The following is a 17,711-nucleotide window of genomic DNA, read 5'->3' as shown; positions in this document are numbered from 1 at the left end:
CAAGGCCACACTTAGAGGTCAAAGGTTAACAGAGTCTGTTATTTGGTATATTTTTTGTCCCATCCATTACTTCTTCATAGATTAAGGGATTTTGAAAATACTTTGCACAAATAGTCACAATGATTAGATGATATGTCATGCGTAACATCTGTGTCCCTACCTCCAAGGTCAAGGTCACACTTAGAGGTCAAAGATTTACATAGTCTGTTATAGGGTATATTTTGTGTCCAATCTATAACTTCTTCATAGTTCAAGGGATTTTGTAAATACTTGGCACAAATAGTCTCAATAATAAGACATTATCATATGTCATGCACAACACCTGCTCCCCTACCTCCAAGGTTAAGGTCACACTTAGAGGTCAAAGCTTAACATGATAAATTTTTAAATTCCATGTTTCATTTTATTTCTTTAACAAATTTATTGTTACATTTGCAGATCTAGCATTGATCATAATTTTGGACAGAATGTCCTGAGATCCATACCTCAATCTTTTGAAATAGCACAATTTTATGCTTCAAAGAAAACTCCCGGGGCGGGAGACGTTGGTAACTCTGTTACAAATTCTTGTTGAAATATAATTTTGCGAAATTTGTAAATTAAACAAAACCTTTGTGTCCAATGCAGTCTTTGGTAATATTATTTTTCACAGATGCAAATATCAAACAGCTAATAAACTAAAATTTGAAAGATGGAGTCTTTAGAAGCAATTGTATTAGTTGCCTCAGAATCTCCCTGTACATAATTATGTAACTTTTAATTTTAACAATGATATGTTTGATACTTTACAAAAATTGTTTTAATTTCAGGTACATGCACTTAATTAATTATATTAATTAGAAATTATAGTTTTTTATTAGTTTTGATATTAGCATCAGTTATTATTTATTTATTTTGTGTACTTGGCAGGTTAATGAACAAGTTGTTGATGGCAGCAACTTGGAGATCTATCTAAAGACATCTAGTTTGTTGGTAGCAAAATAACAACAGTGATAAACTTGGAACTTGTCAACATGACATCATTGTCGGTGATCTCCATGGCAACTTCTGACATCACAAATGCAACAACCATATCACATGACATAACAACTGCAGCATGTCAGCATAGTGACATACCATTTTACTGGGGGTTTATTACCGCAGCTATTGCCATATTCTTCTATGGTACAAACTTTGCCCCTGTGAAGAAATTTGACACTGGAGATGGTAAGTGTTTTTGAAAACGGAAAGTAATTTTGTTACTCAGCAATATGACAGATTTGTCTTTATTCCTAATATATCAAAATATAATATAAAAGTTTAATGCATGGTTCCTTTCCCATCTTGAAAATTCTTTACGCATACACATCTGTTTAGAATTGCATTGAGTTGCCCTTTAACTTCTTTTTTTTTAATATTCAAAATTTTGTTTAAAATTTCAGTTTTAAGTGTACGTATACAGCTCTCTGTAGATTTTATTAAATCAAATTCTAAAAAGAATAAATTTATCCAAAATACTTGTAAGAAAGAAATGGGTTATTTTTTTTGCTAATGAACAAATGGTGCTTTACTATAGGATATATGCCCAGCATAAAAAAGGAATGCTTACAAGTCATAATTTATGATGTCACATATGATGTCAGTTAGCCAAAAGATTTCAGGAAAATCACTTCTATAATGGTTGGAGAGATAACTCCGACACTAAATCACATATTTTTTGCAATATCTTAATTATCTTCCTGTATATTTTAAAAAGTGAACCACCTAAACAAAGTTCAGTTCAAAGACTTTACATTAAACTACAAAAAATATGTATTAAAATGGAAACTGGTACTTCTTTGAGGACCTGAATGATATAATTACAAAACATGGTCTTTTCTCACCACAACAGTAGATAAAGTCAGCACTTACCGTAAACTTTTAAGTAAAAAATGACAGGAAAATCAGCACCAATAATTGATTTTAACATCTTATATATTTATCTATTTTTTGTTGATATAAAAACAATTTTTCAAAAATCTTTCCCTAGTCAGTGGCCTGGTGTGGTCAATACATTTCTAACTGCCTCATTCTAACTTAGGAAAAATAAAATTTTGAAGCAGTTTTTGCCTTCGAAAAGTTTAGGTTATTTGAAAAACATTAAGAAGTTTACCAAATAATAAAAAATCAACACATTCTGTCCTGGCCCTATACTACTAGGTGACCATTTGCTTCCCGGGTGTAAAAAGTCCATGCTTTTTCAGGGATTTCCATGGAAAATAAGAGGCTGGAGTATTGGAACAAAATTTTCCAGCCTTTTCCAGCCTGAAGCTGAGAAAAAATGGGCTGGAAAAACAGGGAAAAAACATGGAACATTTTCCATGCTGCATGGAATATTTTCCATGTTTTCCATGGAAAAGCATGGACTTTATTCCATGCTTTTCCATGTACATGGAGTATTGGAACAAAAGTAAGGATTTTTTTCCAGGGTATTCCATGTGTCTGCCAACCATAGAGGCTGGACTTTTTACCATGGTAAATAGTCCAGCCTTGATGGAATAACATGGAAAAAAATCCAGCCTAATTCCAGCATCCCTGAATGTTCTTAAAATGTAAAATTCTCTGACGGAATTCAGCACAGAAATGTTTGGGGTGGAATTTTTATTAGTTTAACATGATCACATATTTCTTTCGCAAAATTTAATACATATCCTTTAGTCCAAATACAGAATAGAACATCCTACATTCACTATAGCACAAACAGTTTTTTTTCCAGCTGCAGGTTTGGTAGGTTCTGGTTGTCTTATAAATTTTAGCAATTATTTTGCTCTTAATCTGTCAATGAGAAACTGTTTTAATCTTAAATTTGTTTCAAGTGTTTCTGATTATTTAAATTACTATTTCTTTTATTGATGTCCATTTTCAGTCCTCTGCCTGTGTTTCCTAGAACTTCTTGTTGTTGTGCTCACCTTTAAAGATAAAATTCATAATAAATTTAACACAGACTTATGTTTTATTGCATATAAATATTATGCAGTTATATTTCGTATCTTTTAATAACATCAAATCTAATGTTTCAACAGTATTAACTATTAAATATTAACTATGCTTATGCATATTCAAAAATACTAAAGCAATGCAGTATATCTTATTTCAAAGTGCACAAGTGTTTAAGAATTTCTCTGTTTAAGTAAATTTGTGACAATATTTATCACCCAGTATGTATTTTTTCAAGAAAAGACATGGAATAAAAAAGTACACGTATTGAGATTTAAAAATATACCTTTTCAGGATTAATACTGCTCATCATTATTAAAAACTGTTGGTAATATTCACACTCAGCACTTGTGTCCCAGCCTGCAAGTTATGTAATTATATAATGTAAAATGTAATTTTAGATTGTTCCATTGAAAACACAACACATACATGTAAATAACAAATAATTATGATGACCCTGTTCAGCTGTACAAAACTACTGATTGTACCAAAAATTTTAGTCCTATTTAATCAAATTGATTTAAGTTGTTTTATTTGTAGGAAATGAAAAAGATCTTCTAACAATTGTCATTTTAACAATATACATTATAAAGAAATCATTGAATAATTTATATTTTACAGATTATACATGTATAGATTAAAAACAATTATCAGAAAAACAAATGCATGAAGTTGAAAATATAAAAACAACCTTGATCTCTTGTTACAAATGTTGATAGTTTGATATATAACCTGTTTCTGCATTGATGTAACTTAAGGTTTATAAATACCTGATTCTGTTGTATATCTCTTTGTCCCAGGTGATTCTAATTGTTATCATACCAATACTTAAACACTTTAAAGTCTTAAACAAAACAATATCTCCAAAACTGCTAAAATATCAAGTGCATCCTCTGTAATTTGCACTCTTTGCTGACCCAGATATCTTAGAATTCAAAATTTACAACAGTTACTGGACAGGTCTATCATTATGTAAAGCAGGGTTAATCTACTCATCATTTTAACTTTTATTCTTTGAGCGTAAAAGAAAATATCAAATAGCTAATAGATATATAGATTTTAAAGATCATTACAAATATTTGTACAAAAAAATGCAATGTCCTTCTAGACACATTCTGCATATGAAATTTATAATGTTATCTCTCCCCAAAATAATCACATGGAACAGCCTGATCTGAAATGACCAGTGGAGTAAATTAGTCATGCACAGATGGTCAATGAGTTTTATCAGAGCTCTGATCTGTGTAGTGTAAAATCTCAGTGGATGTAGTATTTATTTTCCTAAATATTGGTCAATTTAATATAGAATATAATGAGATTCTTTCATGCACTGTTTTGTTTTGTTTATTTATTTATTTATTGTTATCCAAAAACATGAATTCTTACAATTTAAAAATGGCAAGCAATGCAATCCCATCTTGATTATTATAGTGTCTGAATGATTTAATCACAGACTTTAATTAATTTATAGTTAAACTTAAAGCCTGTAATTAAATGGATATAATTATTTCATTGTACATAACTTCATGTAGATTTATTTAAATAATAATATGTATTTTGAACAATCAATTCATTTATGTCTTTAGCATAGACATTTTTTCTGAGATACCCTTTGTCAACTACATAAAAAGTATAAAGTGTCAAATTTCAAATCATTTACAGTAACTTGCATTAAGATAAATGATGATTGTATATTTTCTTCGTAAATTTACAAAATTGTGCTGAATATATAAAGTAAGATTTCTTGTTGTAATTTTTACAAGTTTTTTCCAGCATACTTAGAGAAAGTTTAACACATTTCCAGCATCAAAAAAATCTAAGTTCCACTTTCCATGCTACATGGAAGTAAAGTCCATGGTTTTCCAGGCTTTTACCACAAATGTCCAGCCAATTTCCAGCCTATTCCAGCCATGCTGGAAATGGCTGGACAAAAAAAGTCCACATTGCATGGAAAAAATACCAATTTTCCATGAATTTCCATGAAATTCCATGCTTTTCCATAGTTTTCCAGGGTTTACCAGCCTCTCTTCCAGGCTTACCCTGGAAAATCTACACCCGGGATGTTTGTTGAAAAACAAAGTTATAACAATTATATTTATTAAGTGTTGGGGTTATCTATGCATCAGACCTTAAAATAATCTGTCCAATCAGTACTCAATGTAGTTCAACATACTTTATAAATTTTCTATTTTATTAACATGTTAGAATGAAAGTACATAAATTATTCTGGCATTATAGTAAAAAAACTATAATGATTGCATGGTTAATCATTGAAATGCTTTGAAGATAATCACTCAGGCCTAAAGACTTTTGTGATATTGACCTTAATGATTATATTCATGCACCATGCATGATTCCACAACAATGCGCTAGAAACTGATATCTTTTTCCTAAATACAATGGTTACATATATTTTTTCAGGCATGTTTTTCCAGTGGATATTGTGTATGGCAATATGGTGCAGTGGTTTAGTTGTACAGATGATTAGAAAAAGCCCAAAATTTTACCCCCTGGCAATGCTTGGAGGACTGCTATGGGAAACAGGTATTGTGTATATGAGATACATATGAATATGAGATACATATGAATAATAACTGCCATATGTTGTGGGTTCGGACTGGAAAATATCTGTCCAGAGGGGACCCGCCCAATGGGATAGATATTCCGATCTGAATACACACATATGTCAGATGTTTTTTTCTTGCATACTCTACCATATTCCAGGATATTTTAAATTCTTCACCTCAATAAAACAATTTTCCATGGAAATTTATGACATTACACCCATAACTATTTTCTTATAACAGCGTCATTCATAACGGCCGTATTACGTCATCCTAAGCTTCATTCTTAAATATGCTATGTGTATAGCATGAGACTTATCATGCACACCCCCATGTCAGATGAAATTTCTGGCATGGGTAAAACTAAAGAAAACACCAGTCTGATATGCAAGAATAATGACTCTGTGCAACGTTATACATGTATCTTGTTATAGAAATATTTAAATGCCATGCTCTATGAATTTGTGTCAAAATAATGAAAACTTTGAAAATGCTTCATTACTGTTTGAAATAATAAATGGTAAAAGAAACGATATTTTATAATGTTATTCAACAACCATGCGGAAAGTCTCATGTGTAGAATAAATGTAAAGAAAAAGGACAATATTACTACTAGTCTAAATGTACTATGTAAGGAGTACTAAATATGTTTAAATTGTCTTAAAAGAGAATATGTATATTTTCTGTGTTAGATATAATAGGATTACTTGCTGTTTTTATTTATTTGCAGGAAATATCTGTGTTGTGCCAATTATAAAAACGATTGGTTTAGGCCTGGGTTTATGTATCTGGGGAATGACAAATCTGCTCAGTGGTTGGGCGACAGGGAGGTAAGGTTTTCTACTATGTTTATATTGTAGGATTTAATTTTGTTAATATAGGTGCGTCCAAAAATACATTGTCACCACTAAACATTTCACATCATAGTGCTTGCGCATGTTACAGAGCGACTTTATAAGCATGATTTATACATTATACTAAGTTAACTGTCTTATCTCAAACAACTCAGTTCCACTCTGGTACTCTTTTATCACTTTTATTGTAAATTCATATCTCAAAACATTACACATTATATTGATGAGTCAGCCATCATCCGTTCCAACCCACTAAGGAAATGAATTTATATAAGTCTTGGACTTGTTTTCAAATCTTCTTTTGAATTTAATTAATTCACAAAGTCAGTTGCATTATTTACCTTTTAATTCATATCTTCAGTCTTTCATGATTTTTGTTAAACAATGTCTTTGATTGTAATGTATATATCTATGTTTGAACATTTTGGAAATACATATTGTTTACACTTATATTTGGTAATGCGGCTACAGTGATATGGTTAAATGGATGCAGACTATTCAAATTAGTTTTGTGTGTATCTTGATTAATAATAATAATGTTATACAATTACTAGTATTGACTAGAAAGCCATTGTATATGATATGATATTCAGCAGCAGATGGCTAATTCACCTGGGTTAATATGATCTTCTGCCGATGAATATCACGCTCACTAGTTAGTAATTGTTTCATTTTATGAAAAGTCAAAGATTAAAAATAACACAAAAACAAAGACTTATAGGGAAATACAAAACACAATTTTTGCCTGTTTTCATTGAAGGTCGGGAATGACTAAACGGTCAGGTAGGGAATAAAACACTAGGCATAACAATACTCTCAAAACAGTCTTAAGGTGCACTCTTTGCATCAAATTTAAAGCAGCATGCCTGTAGATATAATTGAGCCGTGCCATGACAAAACTAACAAATATTAGTGGGTTTGAGACCAGCATGGGTCCAGACCAGCCTGCACATCCGCACAGTCATCAGGATCCATGCTGTTCGCTTACAAACCCTATTACAAGTACAGAAACTGATAGCGAACAGCATGGATCCTAATCATATGTTAATTTGTATGAAAAATTAAAAAAAATTGTCATAATGAGTAAAAGATATTGTGAAATGTGAAATTAAAGTGATTTAACTCTTAACTTGTCAACATTATAATACAGACCTTTACTTTCACTCTCGTATTAATGGGTTAGAAGTTTGGTTATAAAGTAGTTAATTCTGTAGTATTTAGATAGTGTACATTCAAAGTTTTAAATTCAAATGTTTATAGTTTCCTTAAACTATAAATATTTCTATTTGAAGTTTGAATTTTTTAAAGAATTTGTTCATCTGCTGGAATGCCACTTTAATAAAGGAAGGAAATTCAGTATATTGTACCTAATCATATACAAATGAAAACAAGGCTAGTGCTTGACATAACTCACTTTTTTATTTATTTCCTGTTATGTTCAAGTCATTCACAGGAAATTAACTTATTATATGAATTTAGTATGAATTTGAACTGAATACATAAAGTCAGTATTGCTTGTTCAAAATTGAAAAAAAAAATAACTAAACCAAAACAACATATTTTGATGTATAACTTAATTTACTCTGCACTGAAAAATATAACTCAAAAAGGAATTAATAATGCCTGGAGATAGCATCAGAATTTAAACATATATTTTCTTTTTCATTTCCAGAAGTATAGATAAGTTCCCTTAAAAATGATAAAGAGTGAAGTAATAGTTATTTAGACAAAGTTTGTTTGAATAAAGCAGTAGGTTGAAAGAAGATTTTTTGCAAATACTGGTTTTTCCTTGTCTCTTTGCATGTTGTATGAAAAGTTTTTCCCATAAAAAATTTAATGTTATCAACTTAAAGCAGGGCTGCAGATAACATGCGTATTTGCGTTATTACCCAATTAAAATGTCTAAAAACCCAATAGAAATAATAACTAAGGGTAAGAAAAAGTAAATGAATTCTTATTTATACAAACTACATTTGAACTGGTGCGTAATGACAAAAATTATTACTTAACACGTACATCAGGCAGATCATACTGTTTCAGACTGTTTTAACCTTTAAATTATATAAGGCAACTTGGAAATCTCCTAGGCCAATAAACCATAAAGCAAAGTAGTAAGTAGCTTTTTTTATTACCGCACAAAACCTACAAATGTCTACAATGATGATCAAAAATTTTGGGTAAAATGCATGAACTTGTACTTTATAACCCAAATTGGTTAGAGGGGGTAGGGTAAAAAATACAGAAATAACTCAAAGAAAATAGAAAAAACCCAATAGATCACAAAATAAGGGGTAATTACCCAATATACACAAAATGTTATCTGTAGCCCTGTTAAAGTATGTTTTATTTTGTTAGTTTATACAGAATATATTTCAGTTTGATAGTGTAGGAAGCTATATGCTTATAGACATACTCTCGAATGTGTTTCTTGAACCAACCAGTATAGAGCAATGAGTGTAAAGTTTCTTGCTGAAAGAAAACATAACTTGACCCCACACAGGCAGCTTTGCTTAAATTACTTGTCTAACTTGTTAACTACTCTGTCATACCATCTTCTTGTTAGTTTTAAAGGACACAAATTATGTCAGATTCAAATATAATAGCTTTACAAAGAAAGGCAACTGTCTAAAAATAAGACATGAACCTGCAAAGCTTATAAAATTATAGCAGATCTATTTAGGTTCCAAACTGTGCCTAGGAGAATGCATAGTTGAGTACCTATGGTATTGTGTCTTAAATAAGCATGTACAACCTTCTGACATGTTCTTTTAACATAAGGACTGGAAAGTTGTAGTAATATTGACCTTGTTGTTTATCTAAAAAGCTCTCCTATTTGACAAGAGGGGAGTTGAATTTAACATAAGGACTGGAAAGTTGTCATAATATCAACCTTGTTGTTTATCCAAAAAGCTCTCCTTAGTGACAAGAGGGGAGTAAAAATATACTTTATGTTATTGATGATGTCTACATGTAGGCGTCCGATAAATTATTGGTGTCTGATAAATTACTGGTGTCCGATAATAATTACCATTTATGAATCATTGATTTTACAGGTTTGGTATGTTTGGTTTACATGCTGACCCTCCAGACAACAAAGTTCTAAATGATATAGGAGTTATACTTGCTGTGTCTAGGTGAGATGTACTTGCAATATTTCAACCTCCTTGTCATCTGTATTAGTCATTTATTTGTCCTTCTAACTAATTGTTTTCTTCTTCTCTTTACCTTTTATAATTATACATTACAATTTATGTTTTATGATAAAATATATGAACTTCTCTTTTGTTAACTATGTATTTAAAGAAGCAGGCTTACTGTGACTTAGCAGATGTTCAAATTCTTTCTCTGAATAAAGGAATTTAGCTTTATGTTAATTGCTTTAAATGCATACATAAAGATTTGTGACTAGTATAAATACATATACATATCTATGCATGTATAAGATAACTTTCTTTAAGACATTGTATTGTATGGACGGTTCTGATAAACTTAAACTTTTGATAATCGGAAAATTCAAAAATCCTAGATGTTTTAAAAATGTTAAAAGTTTGCCGGTAGATTACGAAGCTAATCGTCGTGCTTGGATGAACTCAGAAATATTTATGGTAGTCAGACTATTCTCTCCCTTACCAGTTCCTCCCCTGACGTTTCCTCCCTGACGGTTCTCTCCCTATTTTGGGGGAGAACTGTCTGCATATTTGCAAATTAGAAGACAGTTCCTCCCCATTCTTATTTTTATAATTACATTATTATTAAAGTATTTAGATGATAAATAAATGGGTAAGTTTATTATGAATTGATATAAATTAGAAAAAAATAGATTTTATTGAAGTGTTTAGATGTTAAATAAATGGGTAGGTTTAAGCAAATAAACTGTATTGTATTGTATTGTATATAAGTTATTTGGTATTATATATTGTTTCAAGTTAATGACTACATGTTTTTAAATCAATTTCGTAAAAAAGTAAATGTGGAATGTGTTTGCATACCAGTTGTTGTTTATTTATTTTCTAGAACATACTTGTTTCCACCTTATTCACTATTTAACAAATAAATGAACATCACAAGCTAGACCTTAACATAATTACAGGTGTATATCAATCACTGTCCAATGATCTATATCTCTCACAATAAAGGTGTTGATAGGATTAAAATACTGAAAAAAGGTGTTAAATTTACAAACACTTTTCAGCTGATAAACATAAAACATAAAATGCAGTTAATATCAAACACATTCTTTTAATAATCTTCATTAAGAAATATTATTAGATTAAGTCAAAACTAAAATGATAACTTATAAAAATAAAATTGGGGGAGAACTGTCTGCATATTTCAAATTTGGGAGAGAACCGTCAGGGGAGGAAACGGTTAGGGAGAGAACCGTCAGGGAGAGGAACTGGTAAGGGAGAGAATAGTCTGTCATTCAATATTTATCAGTTGGGTGAAAAAACTTGACAAACGTATGACACGTGAGAAAAGATCTATTCTATTGTTTGTTGATAATTGCCCGGCCCATCCGAAAATCGAGGGATTAAAAGCTGTAAAACTGTTGTTTTTCCCACCTAACACTACATCTACGTTACAGCCCTGTGATCAAGGGATTATCTTTTCATTCAAAAGGCATTACAGGTCACGTGTCCTTGACCATATTATTTCATGTCTAGACACACATATCGATAAACAGATTAACATTTTAAAAGCCATACAATGGTTTTATGCGGCATGGAAAGATGTAACACCGACGTGTATCCAGAATTGTTTTAGAAAGGCTGGATTTATGAATCAAGCACAGCATGAAATTAATGCGACCCCGCAGGGGCAAGTTTCCGATTCGTCTGACACAGACGAGTTCGAGGACGATGACATTCCGCTGGTTGAATTGGCATCGAAATGGAATCGCCTTAGAGTATTCAGTGACATAGACAAAAACATTTCCAGTGTATAAATTTAAGCCAATGTAAGGTTACCAGTACCTGTGTACATATTACTTTCGGTTTATGTCAGTTTTGTGTTAATTTTGATGTGCAACTGATTTTTTATGCATTCAACATTGATATGCATAAAAAGAATAAAGTTTTGTCGTAAGTACATGATTGTCACATGTCTAGTATATAATGCTACTGCTTATACATGTTGAACGATGCAGTGCATCGTCAGTATGCTACACACCGTACAGAAATTCGGTTGTAACGATATTCGGATATATCGATATAGTTTTGTATGTCCCCTGAATATCGTTATAAGCGGAGTTTACTGTACATATGTATGCATGTATAAGATAACTTTCTTTAAGACATTGTATTGTCCTCATTTACATGTACACTGACACATACATTGATGATACATTTGTACTTTATATGAGCCACGTCACAACAAAACCAACATAATGGGTTTGCGACCAGCATGGATCCAGACCAGCCTGCGCATCCGCGCAGTCTGATCAGGATCCATGCTGTTCGCTTACCAACCCTATTACAAGTAGAGAAACTGATAACGAACAGCATGGATCCTGATCAGACTGCCCGAATGCGCAGGCTGGTCTGGATCCATGCTGGTCAAAACGCACTATGTTGGTTTTATCATGACGTGGCTCATTATATTGTAGACTTCTATGATAACAAACAGTATATATAGTGAGGACTGGTTTTTGTAGCACATGAAAAGCATAGTTTATTCACTGTATTCATTATTCTAATGTGCTGTCACGAGATTTTATGGGTACAGATCATGCTAATTATCATTTTGCTATGTCTAAAGCTTTTGTAGTATGCTTTAGAACTTATGTTTAGAATTTTAAGTCAGATTCATCTTTTGTGTTGTTTCATATTGCAAATCTACAAAGTAAAACTTGGTTTTAGCTTGACTATTTGAAGCATAGGGCTAGCTATTGTACTCACCTCGGCATTGATGTCAAACTTTTGTAATGTTTCTGCATGCAAGTTGGTTTTTTGGAAAAACCACTGAAGGCAGTGATTATTTAACCTGATGGACACACTGATCTCATTACTTTGATTTAAATTTTTACAAATTTATGCCCCTTTTCTTACTGTCAAGCACTGTCAAGTGCACTAACTTACAGACATTTCCTTTTCGTTGATAGGAATTATCTTTATCTGTATTTGTTTAAAATAATATAATGTACAACATTTAAAGCCACCTGCCATGTACAACGTTTAAAGTTGCATGCCAATATTGAGGCATTTTTGTGGGTTTTTTTATAGTGCTGTAATATTTGCAATGGTGAAGAATGAAGTGAGCACTGCTGGAGTAGATCAAACAGTCACTGTGGATATATCCTCCGAGAGAAACCCTTTATTAGAGGTAAAGTATCTACCAATGTCTCTTTGTTTTAATGACTTAAAAAGTAATGAAGTTTTTACTACAGATCAGTTTTATAATGATTTGCTAGCATGTGTAATATCATTGTTTTAAGAGCATTTTTGATCAATACATGTCTTGGAAAACAATATGTATGTGGAGTTTTATGTCCTTTTTTGAAAAAGAATACATGCATTGCTGATTATTTTAATAGCTTATTAAAATTAAAATATCCAATTCAATCTAATTATTTTTGTTATGAAAAACTTATTCTTATCAGGACAATTAAGGTCTGTAATCCTTAATTTCATATAGGGACTTGTTCATCTAAAATTTGGACAAAACCCTTAATCATTTTTAAGAAAACATTCAAAATATGTACTGACTAAATAGCAAACTGTTCTGACTATAAGCTGACATGACCATTTTGGTCAGGTTGGTAGCCACCATTCTTGAGCGTTCTAAGAACTAGCCAACCCTTATTCCTGTTTATATTCTTACACTGATAAGCAACATTTATTCAGACATCCAGACTGCTCCTTGAATAGAACTTATATTTATGTAATCTATTTTAGAACGGAAGGCGCAATGGGCCAACATACTCCAGTGTCCATACAGATGACCATGATGTCATTATATTCAATAATGATAGGCCTAGGGTAGTATGTATTTTCTTGTTACATTTCAGATGTCGTATTGCCTCTTAATATGAATGATTGTTCATAAGTTATTGATCAAATTTTACTTTTAAACGAAATAATGTGAATGTTGGCCATGATTACCTAAGGATTTCTGTGAAAATTTTAAACAATAAATGAATCGATTTTCAGGTATTATCTATATTATCTTAAATGGTTAAATGATTGCCCTGAACACTATAAGAGAAACATGTGTATATCGCACATAATTTCCTTTTTTCCAGAATATCAGACAGTGTCTGGCCTATGCCATTTTGATTTTGATTGCATATTTATGTAAAAAAAAGAAATAAAAAAAAGTCCTGGAAATTTTATCAAAATTCATAAGTTACTTTATATACTATTTATTTTAGTTTTATTGTGTAAGAAGCTAGAAGCTTTTCGACCAACCCTAGACTTCAGAAACCAACCATTACTAAGCAATGAGTTTGCAGTTTCTTGATCAAGGAAATAATGCCTTGATCCTGACTGGGTTTGAACCATCACAGCCAGCAATCCTTAGATTACTGCGTTTGTTTGGGGTCCTCCAGGGCTCCTGGTCACTGGTCCTAGTTGCTGGGTTGTGTGGGAGTGGCGGTCAATGAACACGCCTTTCCTTGTTGATCTTGTACAGATGCAAAGATGCAAGTATATTTTTATGCGCTACATTTGAAATATTTCAGAACAGCATCAATCAAGTTACCTCTGACAGTACTGATAATGATGTCACGTTTATAGACAGGCTTAGTCCTGCCACAAAGAGGATTGTGTAAGTACCCACGTTCAATATATTTCAAATTCTGTGTCAAATCATGCAGGCACTGTTATTGTTTTAAGGCAGTATTACTGCTTGACTGATGGTGGATGACCTTGTTTTCCCACTCTTGCATTATTTTGGTAAATAGGAAGTGATCAAAAGACTTTAGTCAGCTCCATTACTGTCTTTGTTTGGGCAATGTTTTGAAAATTTTAACCATGTACTCTTAACTTTATCAAAATGAATACTAGGAATAGTTTTTGTGAAATTATTTAAGAAAATTTAAAAGGATGTAAATGTAATTTTAACATGCTGATATTTAAGCTTCAATCTAAAAACTGTATTAAATTAATATTTAGATGAAATTTGAAATTTCCTATTATCTATGTTAAATAAAAAAACCAGATACTTATTTTGCTTAAATATAACACTTTTTGGTCAGTTTATTTGTCAGTGAACATGTTTTAAGATCATAGACACTATTGATATTCTGCTGTTTATTGAAGATTTTGCTGTTTATTTAAGATTTTGTTGTTTATTTTAGATTTTGTTTATTTTAGATTTTGTTGTTTATTTTAGATTTTGTTGTTTATTTCAGAGGTATTGTTTTATCAGCAGTGTCAGGGATTTTTTATGGTCAGATGTTTACACCAGCAATATATGTACAAGATAACTATGACGGGGCTAGTCAAGAGGGTAAGTTGTTATTGTTATAAAACAATTTAATTCTTCAATTTCATACACTTTTTTCAGTATATGTGATATTAGATGCTACTGCAATTGCCTGAAGAAGAAGTGACATTGATATGTAATGGTTTTTTATGTACATTAAATTTTAGTTGATAATGAGATAACATGTTATGTTTTGTTGTTGTTAATTGAAAGAATGTTGAGTTAATTATAATTATAAAAATCTTAAATATTAAATATAAAAGGAGATTTGCCCTTTTGTGGAAAATGGTTTATGCTAGGGTTTTTAGGTCACATTTTCATAGGTCATAATAAAAAAAGACTTGTCTTGATTAGATTTGTATAATTAAATGCTGTATAAAAGTATTTTCTTATTCCAATAAATAACACCTGAACTGTTGTTATTCTGGGATATACATGTATATATTATACTAACATCTCTTGTCCTGTTTACTTCTTAATATACTCAAATCGGCGATTTCTTTTCCAGCATTAGATTATGTTTTTGCAACCTTCAGTGGTATCCTAGCAACAAGTACAGTGTATTTCCTTATTTATGCTGCCTTCAGCGGAAATAAACCTAAAGTCTATCCACGTGCAATATTACCTGGGTTTGTTTCTGGTTTGATGTGGGGAGTAGCTACGTCATCGTGGTTTGTAGCGAACAAAGTTTTATCAGAATCTGTTGCCTTTCCTATCGTCACTACAGGACCTGGTGTTATTGCTTCAATACTGGGAGTTGTTGTCTTTAGAGAAATTCAGGTATCAGTAGCTTTTATTTGACTTTTTAGCTCACCAGAAGCGAAGGTTCAGGGTGAGCTATAAGTATCAAAGGGGGATGCTCTGGCGTCTCCCGTCATGCTTCATCAATCATCTTCTTCTCTAAAACTGACGGATTACCTCAAATTTGGTCTGTAGCATCCTTGTGACAGTCACACTTTAATTTGCTCATGCCATTTCATTTGGCCCCTTTTAGGGGTCAACAGAGCTAAAAATATAAATACCTTTAAACATCTTCTACTACAAAATTAAATGATGGATGATCACCAAAATTTGTCTGTAGCATTCTTAGGTAGTCTTGTATCAAATTTGCTCATTTTAATTTGATTGGCCTCTTTTAGGGGTCAACAGAGCTAAAAATAGAAAAACCTTTAGACATCTTCTTCTACAGGACTAATTGATGGATGATCACCAAACTTTGTCTGTAGCATTCTAAAGAAGTGTTTTATCAAGTTTGCTCATATTAATTTGATTGGTCCCTTTTAGAACTGCTGTAGCTAAAAATAGAAAAACCTTTGAACATCATCTCCTACTGAAATAATTGATGGATGATCACCAAATTTTACAGTATTGGTGCTATGTATAATGAAACAAAACAAAAGAAGCAAAAAAACAAAAAAAACACACACAAAAGATAATGAACATGTCAATATTCTACAGTATTGTTTGTGTATAAGTCTTAAAACAAAACTACAACCTATATAAATATCTATATAGGTATATGGTAAGAATTGATACATTACAGGGGCGTCCTTGGCAGAGTGGTAAAGGCCGTTGACATCAAACCACTTGCCCCTCACCGCTGTGGGTTCGAATCCCTTCAGGGACTAAGATTCTTTCATGTGAGGAAGCTATCAAGCTAGCTTACGGAATGTTGGTGGTTCTATTCAGGTGCCTGTTTGTGCCTGAATTAATGCACGGAGGGGCACCTGAGCTCTTCCTCCACCAGTAAAGATGTGATGTAAAACCCAATCAAACGAATGATACATTACACTGATAAACCACTGACCGAAGAATAAACGAAAAACTACTAATAGATTTTATATCTCTTTCAGGGACGCAAGAATATACTTATACTTCTGCTAGGTATGACAGTAACCATCACTGGGTCAGTTCTGGCAGGGTTATCAAAGAAGGCAGCCAAACAATGTTGAAACATGTAGTCAGAGAGAAGTACAATGCTTAATGATTAACTAGGTTATGCATATGAGGACCAAAAAAAATGCATTGATATTTATTATAACACGCTGTACACTATTCCCCTATCATGCCTATCAAACAGATAGGGATTTTAAGTGTATTATCACACAAATCACACGATATATGCACAGCATAAAAAAGGAATGCTTACATGTCATGTGACGCCAGAGATGACGTCAATAAACCAAATGGTGACAGGAAAAGTACTTCTATGCTCAATGTAGTTCAGCATATTTTTATTCATTCTATTTTTTAAAAGTATGTATGCATGGAAATAGATATTAATTTTTCTTGCATTATAGTATAATAATGCATAGTTTATCATTCAAATGCTTTGTAATTTATCTCTCAGGCCTATCGACCTTCGTGTTTATATTCCCACGCATTTGAACTGGAACCATACATTATTTTACAACAATGCACTCAAAATTGATATCTATTTCGTAAATAATATTTAATTAAGTACTTTGTATTTGGATTAAGTAAGAACTATTTTAGCTATTCAATACAGTGAAAAAAGAAACTCCTAGAATCTAAGAGAAAGTAATGGCTTCTTTTATGTAAATATTTAACAGTGTGCAATTGTTTGATTGATATTCTGATGGTTTGTACATGTATTAATTCATTGTAAAGGCATAGATTTACATCTAAATGAGATTTTTACCTACCTTTTTTTCTCTCAAAACTTACGTGATAATGAAAGGCTGTACATGATTTAGTGTGACACTACAAAGACAATATTGTGTAGTGAACTTTATGTTTTTAGATTTCAATACTCAATTTGTATTGTTTAGTTGTATTGTGTTGTTTTCTTGTATTGTATTAATGTCATTATTTTTAAAATAATTAATTTTTTTCAATAAATGCAATACTATACTTTTTTTATTTAATTTTTAGTATTGATTAATATGATGTT

General features: G+C 31.6%; 1 protein-coding gene across 2 annotated transcripts; it reads left to right on the top strand.

Annotated features, from left to right (window-relative positions):
* The first annotated feature begins 914 nt into the window (after window positions 1–914).
* Window positions 915–16,917, top strand: LOC132725099 (transmembrane protein 144-like). Of its 2 annotated transcripts, none has more exons than XM_060710111.1 (10): window positions 915–1,206; window positions 5,377–5,499; window positions 6,250–6,349; window positions 9,427–9,507; window positions 12,595–12,694; window positions 13,267–13,350; window positions 14,052–14,137; window positions 14,724–14,821; window positions 15,306–15,577; window positions 16,651–16,917. In XM_060710111.1, the coding sequence occupies exons 1-10, from the start codon at window positions 1,014–1,016 to the stop codon at window positions 16,747–16,749; spliced, it is 1,236 nt and encodes a 411-aa protein (XP_060566094.1). In that variant the 5' UTR covers window positions 915–1,013; the 3' UTR covers window positions 16,750–16,917. The 2 variants fall into 2 exon arrangements, with proteins under 2 accessions (XP_060566094.1, XP_060566093.1); XM_060710110.1 differs by having other exon boundaries at window positions 13,267–13,353.
* The last annotated feature ends 794 nt before the right edge of the window (window positions 16,918–17,711 follow it).

Source organism: Ruditapes philippinarum, unplaced genomic scaffold (genome assembly GCF_026571515.1).
Source record: "Ruditapes philippinarum isolate M1 unplaced genomic scaffold, ASM2657151v2 ctg705_1_1_1_1, whole genome shotgun sequence".
Taxonomy (NCBI): Eukaryota; Metazoa; Mollusca; class Bivalvia; order Venerida; family Veneridae; genus Ruditapes; species Ruditapes philippinarum.
Note: the sequence above shows the minus strand (reverse complement) of the source record. Positions and strands in the feature narration are given on the sequence as shown.

Coding starts and splice junctions, on each gene's coding strand:
- LOC132725099 (XM_060710110.1), top strand. CDS start 1,014: ATGACATCATTGTCGGTGATCTCCATGGCAACTTCTGACATCACAAAT. Junction 14,138..14,723: donor CCTGCCACAAAGAGGATTGT/GTAAGTACCCAC, acceptor TGTTTATTTCAG/AGGTATTGTTTTATCAGCAG. Junction 15,578..16,650: donor TTGTCTTTAGAGAAATTCAG/GTATCAGTAGCT, acceptor TATCTCTTTCAG/GGACGCAAGAATATACTTAT.